Source organism: Trifolium pratense, linkage group LG4 (genome assembly GCF_020283565.1).
Source record: "Trifolium pratense cultivar HEN17-A07 linkage group LG4, ARS_RC_1.1, whole genome shotgun sequence".
Taxonomy (NCBI): domain Eukaryota; kingdom Viridiplantae; phylum Streptophyta; class Magnoliopsida; order Fabales; family Fabaceae; genus Trifolium; species Trifolium pratense.
The window spans coordinates 50,864,741-50,879,280 of record NC_060062.1 but is presented as its reverse complement, the minus strand read 5'-3'; the positions used below and the strand labels follow the sequence as shown (position 1 = coordinate 50,879,280).

Sequence of the window (14,540 nt, the reverse complement as noted above, 5' to 3'; positions counted from 1 at the left end):
AAGTTCAAAGCTACGCACAGAACTCAATTTGGATCAATAATTCACCAAACTGGTACCGAAACGACCGCAATCGAGTTAGTTTTCCACAGAATCAAACTCCACTGAATTTGGAGTTACAGAGAGAGATTAATTACTGTTTTAGTGAAGGTCTGTTCAAATTAATTATCGTATGAAACTACTACTGGTATTCTCGTCATTCCTCTCATCCTGTAGCTCATTTTTTAATACTATTTACATGTATGGAAATCTAACGAAATTACCCTTGTTGGCATTTCAATTTCATCGAATTTGGAGTTACGATGTGTTCGGTAGACGATGTTGAATTTGAAGATCACAAGTAGATTTCTGCAGAATTAATAATTGGACAGACCTTCACTAAAACGGTAATTAATCTCTCTCTATAACTCCAAATTTAGTGGGGTTTGATTCTGTGGAAAGCTAACTCAATTACGGTCATTTCGGTAGCCATTTGGTGAATTATGGATCCAAATTGAGTTGTATGCGAAGCTTTGAAGTTGTGACTCGAAAGCAGATTTTTTGCAGAATTTTGGGGACACACCTTCACTAAAACGGTAATTAATCTCTCTTTGTAACTCCAAATTCAGTGGGGTTTGATTATGTGGAAAGATAACTCGATTACGGTCATTTCGGTAGCCGTTTGGTGAATTATGGATCCAAATTGAGTTGTATGCGAAGCTTTGAAGTTGTGACTCGAAAGCAAATTTTTTGCAGAATTTTGGGGGACATACCTTCACTAAAACGGTAATTAATCTCTCTTTGTAACTCCAAATTCAGTGGGGTTTGATTATGTGGAAAGATAACTCGATTACGGTCATTTCGGTATCCTTTTGGTAAATTATTGATCAAAATTAAGTTGTGTACGAAGCTTTAAAGTTGTGACTCGAAAGCAGAATTTTAGGGGGGGCAAAATCCAACAAATTATAAAACAGGGGGGGTAAAAGTCCGCGTTTTAAAACAGGGGGGGTAAAATTCCGATTTAATCAAAACAGGGGGGGCAAAACTGCATTTAAGCCTAGATAGAATATGAGAATAATTGTATGAGGTTTAGTAAAATTGATCAAGCTACATATATACATGACAAATTTTATTAAATTAATTATTAACTCTATTAAAATTATGGTAAATATTAACATATATTCTGCTCTATGGTCAAGTGAAACATGCATTTTTCACAAAAGTATGTTTTATATTAGAGGTTTGCTAATTTACACCCACCTAAAAACCTTAAGGTGTAAATTAGCAATGCACACATTTTCTATTTGTACTAAAATACCCTTCATCTTTAATATTTAAAAGTTATGAATTGATGGTTAGTTTTGTAACTTTGATTAAACTATGTACACTCACTTGCTAATTTACACTCACTTGTAAAAACTAAGGTAATTCACCCGGTTGTTAATTGTTGTGTTTTTGTGATTTCCTAGGTTGTTTATCTAGGTTGCATATATATATAATTAATTGTGGGTGTAAATTAGCAAATGAGTACACAAAATTTAATAACATTTATCTAACTAACCCTCAATTTTCAAGTGTGAAATAACTAAGTCAAATAATTTTTTTGTCTAAAGTGAAAGTGTGCGCATTGCTAATTTACACCCACATATTTATGTTTTTAAGTGGGTGTAAATTAGCAAACCCCTTTATATTATACAGTATCATCTTAATTTGCTACTAATCGTGGGGCAAAATGGTAGAACAATAGAATAAAGAAAAAGAATAAACCAAAGAAGATCCTTTGTTAATGAATTTATAGTAATGTTTGTTGTTTGAATAATATTAAAATAATCAATCAGTGGGTATCCTTTGTTTAAGACATTCAACAAAACACCATGTCCTATTAAATAAAGGCAAATGCTAAATAGTGCTCCCGGGGCACTCTTTAAACCCTTAAATAGTAAGTTTTTTATAAAAATTTTATGGAAATGCGTAAAGTCAACGCATTGGAAATTAGAGTGTTTAATTTTTAGAATGCTTAAAGTGTGCCCCGGAGGCACTCGTTAGGAAGACCCTTAAATAAATTCTAACAAATTTTATTCGTTTGGCTATTGAGAAAGTACACTAGAAGGGCATTAGACTTCCAACGCTGACTTCCCCTTTTATTTAATAATAATTTATTTTCATACCAAAATATATAAATAATGCACCCATAATCTCATACGATCATATAATTCGTATATCTGTGGGCTAGTGACAAGGGAACAATTCCAACAATCAGAAACCAACAATTGAGGGAAGCATCCAATTGAGTTGGTTTGACCAAAGCCACTAATTAAACAAAGGACACAAACAACACATGGTTTCTATGCCATGGTTAGTTATTAAAGAATGAATATATGCTTTTGGAACATATTACTAATGGCTGGCTATGTGTATATATACTAGAAGGATCAATAAACTCTTTTCATCAAAGCAATAATAGCATTTGCAAACACAAAAACTCTCATTGTAAACTATCTTCCATTTAACATCAAGTAGAAAAGAAAGATGAGTGTAGAAATTTTAGATGGTGCCACCATTGTCCATTTCCTTGAAGATGAAGAAGCATTTAATAGCTCCATAGGAAATCGGTTTGCTCAACTCGACACAAACAATGATGGTCTTCTCTCCTATGAAGAGTTGTTGAAAGAGCTCCAGGGGCTCAGGGTTTTCGAAACACACTTTGGTATTGATGTGGAGTCAGACCCGGGTGAGCTTGCTCGTGTTTATCAATCCTTGTTTGTTCAATTCGATCACAACTTGAATGGCGCAGTTGATCTAGAAGAGTTCAAGAAGGAAACCAAGCAAATGATGCTTGCAATGGCAGATGGAATGGGTTTCTTGCCAATTCAAATGGTCTTGGAAGAAGACAGCATCTTGAAATTAGCTGTTGAAAGAGAGTACAATAATGTGGCAGCTTAAGTGCTATTCTGAAATGATCATGCTTACAAAGATTTAACTAATTTTGAAGTATTTTAATATTTTGTTTGTTGTTATTACTGTTAACATTAAAACACCTTAAACTGTTTTGTTATGAATACCAAATGTATGCATGAAATGAAATAAACAATTGAGCTTTTACATCTCTGTCAGAAAAGGATCTGTATTGTGTTTTTTAAGTATAAGTATGGTTGAAGAAATTGACCCAACAACTAAAGCTTATAATCATAAAAGTCAGGTGAATCCAAAATTTCATCTCCAGAAGAAAATTATACATTTCATACCAAGTGATATTAATTTGTTCACAAAATCACATATTACCTACAGGTCATCCATGGTTTATCCATAGACAAACTTGCTACGATACGCCCTATGTTACAAGATCATATACATCTCACGAGTTTGAATGAATGAGAGGATGTTTTCACCAAACAGCTCAACCAGTGATGTCAGGATACGTCCTGAATTCAGTTCATCCTTCCAAACCTGGGCTAGGACTGCTGAGATATTAAAACCCTGAGTATCACCCCCACTACTTATAACTTCACCGTCGGTAGTGATCTGATTTTTCATCTGTCCAGAAGATGATGGTGAACCAATTTTTGAATCAACTGAAGCTTGAGTTCCTGTCTCCTCTTTCTTATGAGATGGTGAGGAATTCGCCAGATCCACACTAACCTCTCCATCAGTAGCTGTTTTCTTCAAAGGGGGCTGCTGGTCCAATTCCATAGGGCTTGCCTTTCGTTTGTCTTGATGATCAATCATGAAAAATGAGTCAGTATACGAACTAATAATAATCATTATAAAGGACTTGTAATAATTTCAAGTAGATGATGGCTATGGCACTATCTGCACTTTTATATCATCACAAATTAAATCCGAATATTATGTGCAATGTTTTCAAAGAATCGTATAATTAAATATATATATATTCAAGAGAAACAGTGTCGAGATCGTTGATTTTCGGATAAAATCAATCAGTCCAGGCTATATACAGTAACTATTGAAAGCCTATCAAGAAATTAGACGAAAGTTTTGTCAATCACTAGCTTACAACTATTACATTGACACTTTAAATTTACAAGTCACTGTCCAACAATAAGTTAGGAAACTCACAATTTGAACTGTAATTCGACAAGCCATGATTGTGTGAAACTTGACTCTTGCTTTTGGTTCAAAAGCTTCATTCATTTTAGTGAGATTCCAATATTTTAGCATGTAGGTTCCTTTCTTTTGTAGGTATTATACTCCATTAAATAAATTAACTATGCAAAAAGGGTTCTCCCTCAATGAACTGGTTTAAAAGTTACAATACCTAGACATGTACAATTGACCAGCTTTTTGTCAGGCAATGAGGAAAATACTTACGAGGTGGAGAAGTAAGAACACTTGCACTGGTCTTCCAGACAGAATGAGGGGCAGGAGATGGAAAAGCTGGGAACATCTTTAGTGGAAGGTATATACATTGACCTGCAGCACGCCGAATAAAACATTACATACAATCATCAGACCACTAATTATACTGATATAGTAATGTTTTATTAGTTGTAACAAATATTTAATAACATATCGTACCAGCAAGGCTCCATAGACACGCCAAGCTTCATGCCTTTTCACTTCAATTTTTCTGTGTCTCAAGAAGCATCTCTGGTTCAAGAAGACGTATATATGCTTCAAAATGACTTCAAAACCTTGGATATAAGAATGGATACTGACTTAAATCAAACAACCCATTGGAAGTTAAAATAAATTTGAACTAGCGAGTATATATTGGTCACTCAACATCTTATAGACAAATTGCATTGCAGGGCAATATTCAAACATATAATAAACAAATAAACTGGTTTATTGATTTTTCTCTTTCATAATATTAATCCTACTTTTGGTGTTTCACTAATTCCATAATTGCCAAGAGCATGGAGAGGCACAATACCACATTAGAGCCCAGTGCTCCTAACCCCTGACAAATATGATGATCACCCAATTTTTTCCTGTTCAATCATTATGGTGATATCCAAACTAACTCATAATTTCTCTTTTTTATACAATATTAATTACATTTTTTAATTTGTTTAGTATAATCAAAACGGCTTATATTTTGGTAAGGAGAGAATATATAACATTGAAGAAGGAAGACAAGAGAAATTCATTCATTCTATTAAAATATCAAAACAAGTACAATTCTTAGGAAATTTAATTTTAAAGAAAATAGTATATAAGGACTACACAAATCCATTACAAAAAACATATATATTTTATTGATAATCAAAGAAATTTAATAAACTAAACCAAACTAGAGAAGTGAGAAGATAATAGTAATTATCCAGAACCCACTTGGGTTGGTCGAGTGGTATTGGCTTGGGTTCTTGGAGTATGCTCCTCTCAAGGTCTCGGGTTCGATTCCCAGTTGTGCCAAATTTGGTGGGCTAAGTCCATACAGAGCAAAAAAAAACTCTGGCTTTAAATGGGGCCCCCGCAAGTGGGCGGTGGGATTGGTCCTAAGGCCGGATACCAAGTTTAAAAAAAAAAAAAAATAGTAATTATCCAGAAAATTAGACTATTTATTGCATCAAACTGAGCTTCTTTCTATTTTTGGCAAAGCAAATAAAGTGAAATTGATGTTATTATTTAGCTTTCTTTGGCAAAGCAAATGAAGTGAAAACTGATGCTACGGCAGTGGCTATGAATCCAAATAGAAGAAGACTAGCTGAGGCATTAGCCTTTCCAAAAAATGAGATTAAGGGAAGATCAAATATTTCATCAGAGAGTCTTTGAAGATCTTCTGAAGCACCAAATCCAGCAGCTGAACCGGAAAGTAAAAAGTATGATATTATCTGTCCAAAAAAAAATATAGTTAAAAATGTCAATTCATTGAGATAAAACACACATAGTATTTAATTAGTATCTATCTACACCATAAAAATGTACCTTATCACCATAAAAATCAAACTTATAGCCTCCGTCACCATTTAATACACGATTTCCTGTTGCCACGGTAAAAATCGAAAGTGCCATTTGCAGAAGAGTGTAAACAAACCCAATTACTATTGTGGAGATCATGTATCTACATTTTCAAAATTGTAGACTCTTAATATAGAAGATAGAAGTTAGTTAGTTGTTAGAAATTAGTTATAGTTTGTTAATTAGTTTGTTAATTAGTACGTACTCCCTCCGGTCTTGTTTACAAGCAAAAATCAACAACAAAAGTTGGCCCAAAATATAAGTAAAAGTTAACAATATCAGCTTTAATTAATGCTACTCTTCCAAAAACACCCTTATTAATTATTCTACTTTTTAACATTATTGTAGAGTTTCAATACAAATTTAATATATTATAAGGTTATTTTAGGAATTTCATTAAAAACATCACATAAAATTAAGTAAAAAAAGTCATTCCTTAATAAGTGTACAAAAGACAATTTTTGCTTAAAATAGAGGCCGGAGAGAGTAGTTAGTTTGTTAAGAATTACTAATATTATTTAAATATTAAACTTTGATAATTATATTGTCTATTTATTTTAAGAAATTGAGAGCATCTCTACTCGTTAAAACAAGTAAAAGATAAATATCAATTTAAAATCCGTTTCAAAACAAATGCCACTTTAGTAAAAAATTAATTTTATTTACATTTGCCAATATAAAATTAGTATTATTTTACATCCAATTGTATTCTCTAATTAATTGAAGGTACATAATACCAATTAGAAATAAAATTAGTTTAGTAAAATTTTTAAAAGACATTTATTTATTTATTTATTGAAATGGAGGGAGTATATTGTATAAAATCAGGAATCTCTGATTTAAAAAAAAATTAAAGTCATACCAATTTGATTATGTACCCACGGGCACTCTTTAAGCATACTATTTTCCGATAATTAATTGGAGAACTAAAAACTAAACACTCACCGATAAGCATGGATATCTTGGAACTTAATTTTAATTTTAGGTTGGTCGCGATGGTCATAAATATCATCATCATCATCTAGAGTTTCCTTTGTTATGACAATGAGTATGAGAGCAATGAGAAGGAACAGAGAAGTTAACACCCTCATAAGTAAAAGTACAGTTGTTGAAACTGTTGAGTTTGATGGTTTGCTAGTTGTGGTTGTAGTTGTAGCTGGAGTAGTATTTGTGGTGTTATTCTCCATCTCAAAACCTTCTAATTCTTAAATATTCTAAAATCAGAAACTCCGTTTCTTAATTTTTACAAATGTGTTGTATAGTTGTTTGTGGCCTTTTATATAGCATGAAATTGATAAATTTAGTTAATCAAAATAAGTACATTGTCAATTGACCAAGTAGAGACATAGAATGATTTGTCTAATAAAGTAGTACTATTAATTAACCAAAAATACATTGTCAATTGGATTCTCGTGAAATTTAGTCGATAAAGATATCATATTATATATATACATAGTTAAGAGCTGAGATTTAAATCTCGAACACTCCACTTATTCACTTTTAAGATAAAATTTCATAATAATTATTTTTTGGGTACTAATTTCATAATAATAATTTAATACCATAAGAATTATCTTTTTTCTGTAATTTTTTCAAATGATTCTTATACTAAGTAGTGATTTCTATGAAAGCTCACATTTTGATAATAAAGTTCACATTTTTTTGTATTCCATTTGATATCATTTTTTTTTTAAAAAAAAAAATTACATAGATCGGCCTGCAGTTCCAAGAATCTTGCAATTAGTAAGTATTGTTGTTGACGGATAACAAAAACTTCCATTTGATTATTTTTATTTTTATTTTACTTTTATCTAGATTGGCCTGCAGTTTCAAGAATTTTGGAATATTGTCATTGACGGATTTAACATTCTTTTACAGATTTTATTTTGTTTATAATCATCTGATTCCTAAGGAAATGAGATTCTAGTAATCGAGTTTGGTCGCGCAATAAGTAAAGTATTGCAAAAAAAGTATTTCACCTAGAAATTGAACTTGAATTCTTCGAAACAATTTGTACTTGGTGAAGCACATTAATCACTTAAGTTCAATAATCTACTTCTTTTACGGGATTTTTGCTTATAAGAAAAAATAGAACAATTTTCAAGGCAGCCGTCATGTTGTTTATAAAATTATATATTAACACCAATGTTTGTTGTATTGATTTCTATATGATTTGTGAGCAGATGATTTCAAAGGAGCTTTATGACTCTTTATAGAAAGTGGTGGATATATGGTTGTTATATGTTATTTTTCGAGATAATTATAAGTAAAATATATTATAGTTAGAATATTTAAAAATAAAATAATTATTAAACATTACAAAACAAAATTAAAAAAAATGTATTAATAGTTTGATTAAAGAAAACATTAAAATAGAGTAATCAAGAGAGGAGAGTGTAACTTTTAACTTAAGTAGAATGTAAATTCAATAATCTTTGAAGAAATTAGGAGAGTCTCAATTTTTTAGGAGTTAATTATGTGCAGCTCAACAAGTTCAACAAAGACAAAATTTGTGTTCGCGTAACTCTCAACTTGGTAAAATTATAAATGCAATGTTGATGCATCTTTGTTGACATCAATGAGGTGGATATAGGTATGTGTTTCGCAATGATCTCTCTCACACACACATATATATATATATATATATATATATATATATACACGGCCCTGAATCCATCAAGGATCACTGTTAGACCATTCAAAGAAAATGACATTGTGTTACTACTATTGGCAGGGGATGAAAAGATTGATAATCTGCAATTTTATGGAAAAAAGATTTGATTTTCATAAAAAAATTGAATGAGTGAATAGCAAATTTGCCTCCCAAAATTGTAGCGACCTTTCATTTATTTCTTGAATTTTTTGAATTGAAAATTGATGTTATTTAGCTTTCTTTGGTAAAGCAAATGAGGTGAAAATTGCTGCCATGGCTGTGGCTATGAATCCAAATAAAAGAAGACTAGCTGAGGCATTAGCCTGTCTGAAGAATGAGTTTAAGGGATGTTCTAGTTCTTCTTTGTAGAATCTATCAAGATCTTTTGAGGCACCAAATCCAGCAGCTGAACCAGAAAGTAAAAGATATGATATTATCTGTCCAAGAAAAAATAAGAAATCAAATGTAGCTAGAAATGACAACAATATATTGAGGCAAAATCACTTCTTTTTTTTTGTAAAACAAAAGTATCCTCCACGCACAGCTGTAGAGACTAATCCGCTTGAGGTAACTGAAATTCATTTAAGGGTTGATTTATTCCAACAAATGCTTCTCCATACGCACCGTCCAAGGATCAAACTCAAAACCAAATGGTGATAAGGAAAAAAACACACTTATTAAGAAAAAATAAAAATGATAATTTGAAATATATTTTTGTGTGTTTTTCTTGGAATAAGTTGCATGACAAAATGTAAAAATAATTTTTATTGATGGTTGTTTATTGAGAAGAGAGGAGAGAAAAAAAATTAAATGCAATTTGCATTTAATTTTATGAGAATAAAGAAAAAACATTCTTGAAAATAATTTTTTTTCTTATACATTGAGACAAAAAAAAAAGTAGTTTTTTCCCTTATAATATAGGACGGAGGGAGTAGTTGACTATGCATAAAAAATATCATACTCTAACATTCATTACTTAAGAGAAAACACGGATTGTACCAGTATTCTCTCTCTTCGTTTTCATCATCAAAGAACATTAATTACTCGATGCTTCTCTGATACGCGTATCAGAAAAGTATCTGACATGTATCAGTCGTTTTCTTTTAAAAGAATAATATTAATTGTCCGATACTTATTCGATACGAGTATCGGAACATATATCAATATCAAATACGTGTCGGGCACGATATTTCAACATTTTTGAAATATTAGAGCTTCATAGATAGAAATTAAACTCATCAAAATATAAAAAATATTACTTATTATATATGGAATGTATAGATGTACCTTATCACCATAAAAATCAAACTTATAGCCTCCATCACCATTTAATACACGATTTCCCGATACAAGAGTACAAACTGAGAGTACCATCTTTTATATTATAAGTTTGTATACACAAGCAAACCCTAAACCCTAATTTGTTTTCTCTGTTTTCCCTCCATTTTATTTTGCAATTTTTATTAAAAAATAATACAATTTTGTCTTGACTAGGATTTGAACCCGCAACCTTTCGATGCAAGGCAATATTTTCAACCACTATGGCAAATACATAAATTGTGATTAAAATTATGTGCAATAATTGATAAGCACCATCAATTTTAAAAGTATATCATATCAAAATTATTGTTGACTATATTATTCATCACGAAATATTTTTATTTCTTTCCTCATCAATGATTTTTTTTCTACCGGATCATAAATTTAGAGAATAATTATCACGTGAGATTTGGAAAGTTATTATCAAACTCAATTCTGCTAAATCAATTTTTTGCAGTACAACCAAACACAACCATAGTCATGTCACTAATCACATTCATTATTTTGATTTTAACATTGCAGATTTAATATTAACCGATGATCAATTGATACAATATGCACTAACAGATATTGAGATGCCTGGAGCAGACACATCATTAGTTCCTGATATACAAAATAGTTTAATACACGACGAATTAAATTATAACAAATAATCATTAGCTGAAGAACATGTTAGATTGATGTCAACTATGACTTCAGAGCAACGTAAAGTATATGACATAATCATGACAAGAGTTAACGAAAACAAACCTGGTGTGTTTTTTCTTTATGGTTATGGCGGTACATGGAAGACATTTATCTGGAGGGCCATGTCAGCCGCATTACGCTCAAAAGGTGAGATAGTTTTAACAGTTGCCTCAAGTGGGATCGCTGCATTGCTTATACCTAGCGGTAGAACATCACATTCAAGGTTTTGTATTCCTCTAAATGTTGATGAGTTTTCAACATGTACCATAGTTCCTAAAAGCCCTTTGGCGCTATTAATACAAAAAGCAAAGCTCATTATATGGATGAAGCACCAATGATGCACAAACACTGTTTTGAAGTTGTTGATCGAACTTTAAAAGATATTCTCAAGTCTGTTGATGAAAAAAATAAACACATTCCTTTCGATGGAAAAATAATTGTTTTTGGCGGAGATTTTAGACAAATTCTACCAATAATACCTAAAGGTACAAGGCCAGAAGTTGTTCATGCTACTATTAATTCTTGTGAAGTTTTAACATTGAGTAAAAACATGAGGCTTCTCGGTGGTGCTTCGAGTGCAGACGTTGAACAAAGATGAATTTTCTGAATGGGTTTTGGGTGTTGCCGATGGAGAAATTGGAGATGACAACGACGATGATTTAGAACTTGACATTCCATCAGAATTATTGATTCCAAATTCAGGTGATCTTCTTGCTTCTATCGTTGAATGCACATATCCCCAACTTTTACAAAACATGAACGATATAACGTATTTCCAAAATAGAGCTATACTAGCTCCTAAAAATTCAATAGTCGACACAATAAATGATTATATGTTGGATTTAATTACTGGTGAAGAAAAAACATATTTGAGTTATGATACTCCACTCACACAAAATGTAGACAGTCAAACAGTGGATGATGTTCATACTCCTGAATTTTTGAACACTATTTATACGTCGGGACTTCTAAATCACAAGTTGAGACTTAAAGTTGGAGTTTCAGTTATGCTATTAAGGAATTTGAATAAAAAATTAGGATTATGCAATGGAACAAGGCTTAATATTACGAGATTGGGAAAACGTGCTCTTGAAGGAAAAAATATTTCAGGAAGTAATATTGGTGATCAGGTTTTCATACCTAGATTTTCTCTGACACCATCTGACGTGAGAATTCCTTTTAAATTTCAACGAAGACAATTTACAATAATGATTTCTTTTGTGATGACTATTAATAAGAGTCAAGGACAATCTTTAAATCATGTTGGGATATATCTTCCGTCGCCAATGTTTTCACATGGTCAGTTGTATGTTGCAATTTCAAGAGTTACTTCTAGAAAAGGATTAAAAATATTGATCATCGATGACGACGGTGAAGATACGACTAAGACTTCGAATGTGGTCTATAAGGAAGTCTTCCGTAATATAACGTAATTTTCTTTGTATGAATATTTATCCAAAATTATTGTTGAACTATCGTTTAATGTTACTCAAGTTTTTTCATATACCTTACATTATTGGAATTATCATATCTTATTTAATCGTTATATATCTTACAACTAATCAGACCCGTGCACCGCACGGGGCGATGTTCTAGTTTGTATAAAATTGTATACAAACCCAATTGCTATTGTCCAGATCATGTATCTACATTTTCAAAATCGTAGATTGTTAATATAGAAAAAAGAACAAAACTACTATATCTTATCTGATTCTATATTAATTATTTGATCCAATAATTTTGTTTCTTTTTTTTTAAAGGGCTTTGTTTCTTCTTTTATAACTGATGATGTAGATATATAAATACAATGCTCACCGAAAAGCATGGACGTCTTTGAGCTTAATTTCAAATTCGTCATAATCTGGATCTTCATTTGCCGTTGTTGAGACAATGAGTATGAGAGCAATGAGAAGAAACACAAAAGTCAACACCCTCAAAAGTAAAATGACAGTTCTTGAAACTATTGAGCTTGAGGGTTGGCTAGTTGTGGTTTAAGTAGTATTATTATTTGTGTTATTCTCCATCTCAATTAAGTTTTCCAAAATTCTAACATAAAAACTTTGTTTCTTTGTACAAATGTGATGGTTTGTGGCCTTTTATAGCATGGGATAAATTGGTAAATTTAATTAACATAGGAGGCTCGCATGCATGTGCGAGGTGTGCGACGGCATAGGGCCTCAAAATTTTGAGGGCCTCAACTCAAAATTTTGAGGTCCTATAATATTACTTATATATTATTTATACCTATAAAATATCAGATGTATATTAATAGATTAATTTTTAGGCCCTAAAATAATAGTTATATATTGTTAATGTTCATAAATATCATGAGTATCAATATATTAGTTATCTATACTCGTAAATATAGTTCTAGTCCATTTTAATCTTTGCATAAAATTTAATCTTAGATTATGATGTTCCTTTTTGACGTTATATTCAAAGATAATTATTTTGTATTTCTTGTTCCATTTAATTTAATGTAAGATTTAATATTGATAATTTATATGTTTACAAGAATTTTTTTTTTATATTATATGCAATTTAAATCAATAATTTTTTTTATTTTTTTTATTAAGGGACCACTTTTATATTTTGCACAAAGCCTCCTAAAACTCGGAGACGCCCCTGTTAATTAAGCAGACAAGATAAGTACAATGTCAACTGGCCAAGTAGATACATAGAATGATTAGCCTAATAAAATATTATTCCATTTGTCCCTAATTAAGTGTTATTTAAAATTATTTCACATAAAATAAAAAATAATAAAAATAAATGAATAAGTAGATTATATATGGTAAGGTAGATACTAGTTTTGTTATTCTAATAAGGTGCATTGACTTTATCTATTTTTTTTTGTCGATTTTTTAAGTACGTGATTATGTAAGACCCTTGCAACCCTTTATAGAAAGTCGGTAGAATGCTCTTGCAATGATGCTAGGATGGAAAGAAAATATTTTGTTTCGAATGAACAAGATGTTGAGGAATTGGACTTTTATTTCTAGGTAACGAAGTAAACAATGAAATATCAAATTAATTGAATGGTCTAATGATATTTCTTAGTTTACAGATCCTCTAAAAAATGATTAATAAAAAAAGGAATATCCTCAAATTTATAAAAAAAAAAAATTGTTTATATATCATATCATTTGATCTTTTAGGTCAAGACGTCACTTCAACGATTATACCACTTATAAAATTGCTAAATTGCTACTTATAAACTAACTTATTTATTTAGTTGACCATTACTCTTTCATTTTTTTTTAAGCAAGGTTGACCATTACTCTATAGATATGTGAATAATTGATATGTGAATTTTAGAGATCTTATCTATTCAATTTGTATCTGTGGTTTTGACAATTGATTGTAGGTATGTCTACCTCAACAAGAAGACGTAATTATCGTATACTGTTGCGTTAAAAACACACTTAGAGCAAGTGTACTCTAGCGCAGAAGTAGTATAAAAAATTATCGTATCAACAGGGATTAATTAACAATTACCAAACTATTTAAGATTATTTATTATATAGACTAATCGATGATTTCATTTGTTTATGATAACTAAATAACTGAATAGAAAATACGAACGAACACAAACAAAAGTAAAAGTTGTGATTCAAAATAGAGAGGTCTAGGGTCATGGTTTCACTCGCAATCATTGATTCCCTATGTTTAGTTCCACTTGAATTCCTTTATTTTAACTCAATTACCAATCCCTTTACTAAAACTATTAACCCGTTTGGTCATTCGTGATTAATATTCTTTTTCCTAAATTAACCCCTTGTTTGGTCATGCAAAGAGTTGAAATTCAAGAAAAGCATAAAGCACAAAAAGGTTGAATGATTGAAAGACTAAGATTAAGGTTTGGTCATGCAATAATCTAAGTCTCATTTATCCTATAGGTCCACTGATTAACTGCAGTACGGTCGCTGATCAAACAATTGATTATAAACATTCATAGATTGATCATTCCTAATCATGTGAT

General features: G+C 30.9%; 4 protein-coding genes across 4 annotated transcripts; 1 reads left to right on the top strand and 3 right to left on the bottom strand.

Annotated features, from left to right (window-relative positions):
• Window positions 1–2,421: 2,421 nt before the first annotated feature.
• LOC123882437 lies at window positions 2,422–3,076 on the top strand. The gene has a single exon (XM_045931297.1). The coding sequence runs from the start codon at window positions 2,506–2,508 to the stop codon at window positions 2,917–2,919; it is 414 nt and encodes a 137-aa protein (XP_045787253.1). The 5' UTR covers window positions 2,422–2,505; the 3' UTR covers window positions 2,920–3,076.
• A 111-nt stretch (window positions 3,077–3,187) lies between these two features.
• On the bottom strand, window positions 3,188–4,437 carry LOC123882436 (transcription initiation factor TFIID subunit 6-like). The gene is made up of 2 exons (XM_045931296.1): window positions 4,306–4,437; window positions 3,188–3,686 (listed from the first exon to the last, which is right to left on the bottom strand). The coding sequence occupies exons 1-2, from the start codon at window positions 4,379–4,381 to the stop codon at window positions 3,313–3,315; spliced, it is 450 nt and encodes a 149-aa protein (XP_045787252.1). The 5' UTR covers window positions 4,382–4,437; the 3' UTR covers window positions 3,188–3,312.
• Window positions 4,438–5,561: 1,124 nt separating this feature from the next.
• On the bottom strand, window positions 5,562–7,085 carry LOC123922860 (CASP-like protein 4D1). Its single transcript, XM_045975534.1, has 3 exons — window positions 6,844–7,085; window positions 5,866–6,001; window positions 5,562–5,771 (listed from the first exon to the last, which is right to left on the bottom strand). The coding sequence occupies exons 1-3, from the start codon at window positions 7,083–7,085 to the stop codon at window positions 5,562–5,564; spliced, it is 588 nt and encodes a 195-aa protein (XP_045831490.1).
• Window positions 7,086–8,778: 1,693 nt separating this feature from the next.
• On the bottom strand, window positions 8,779–14,535 carry LOC123922859 (CASP-like protein 4D1). The gene is made up of 5 exons (XM_045975533.1): window positions 14,480–14,535; window positions 12,374–12,538; window positions 12,174–12,204; window positions 9,839–9,925; window positions 8,779–8,988 (listed from the first exon to the last, which is right to left on the bottom strand). Exons 1-5 carry the CDS (start codon window positions 14,533–14,535, stop codon window positions 8,779–8,781), a joined length of 549 nt encoding a protein of 182 aa, XP_045831489.1.
• Window positions 14,536–14,540: the final 5 nt, after the last annotated feature.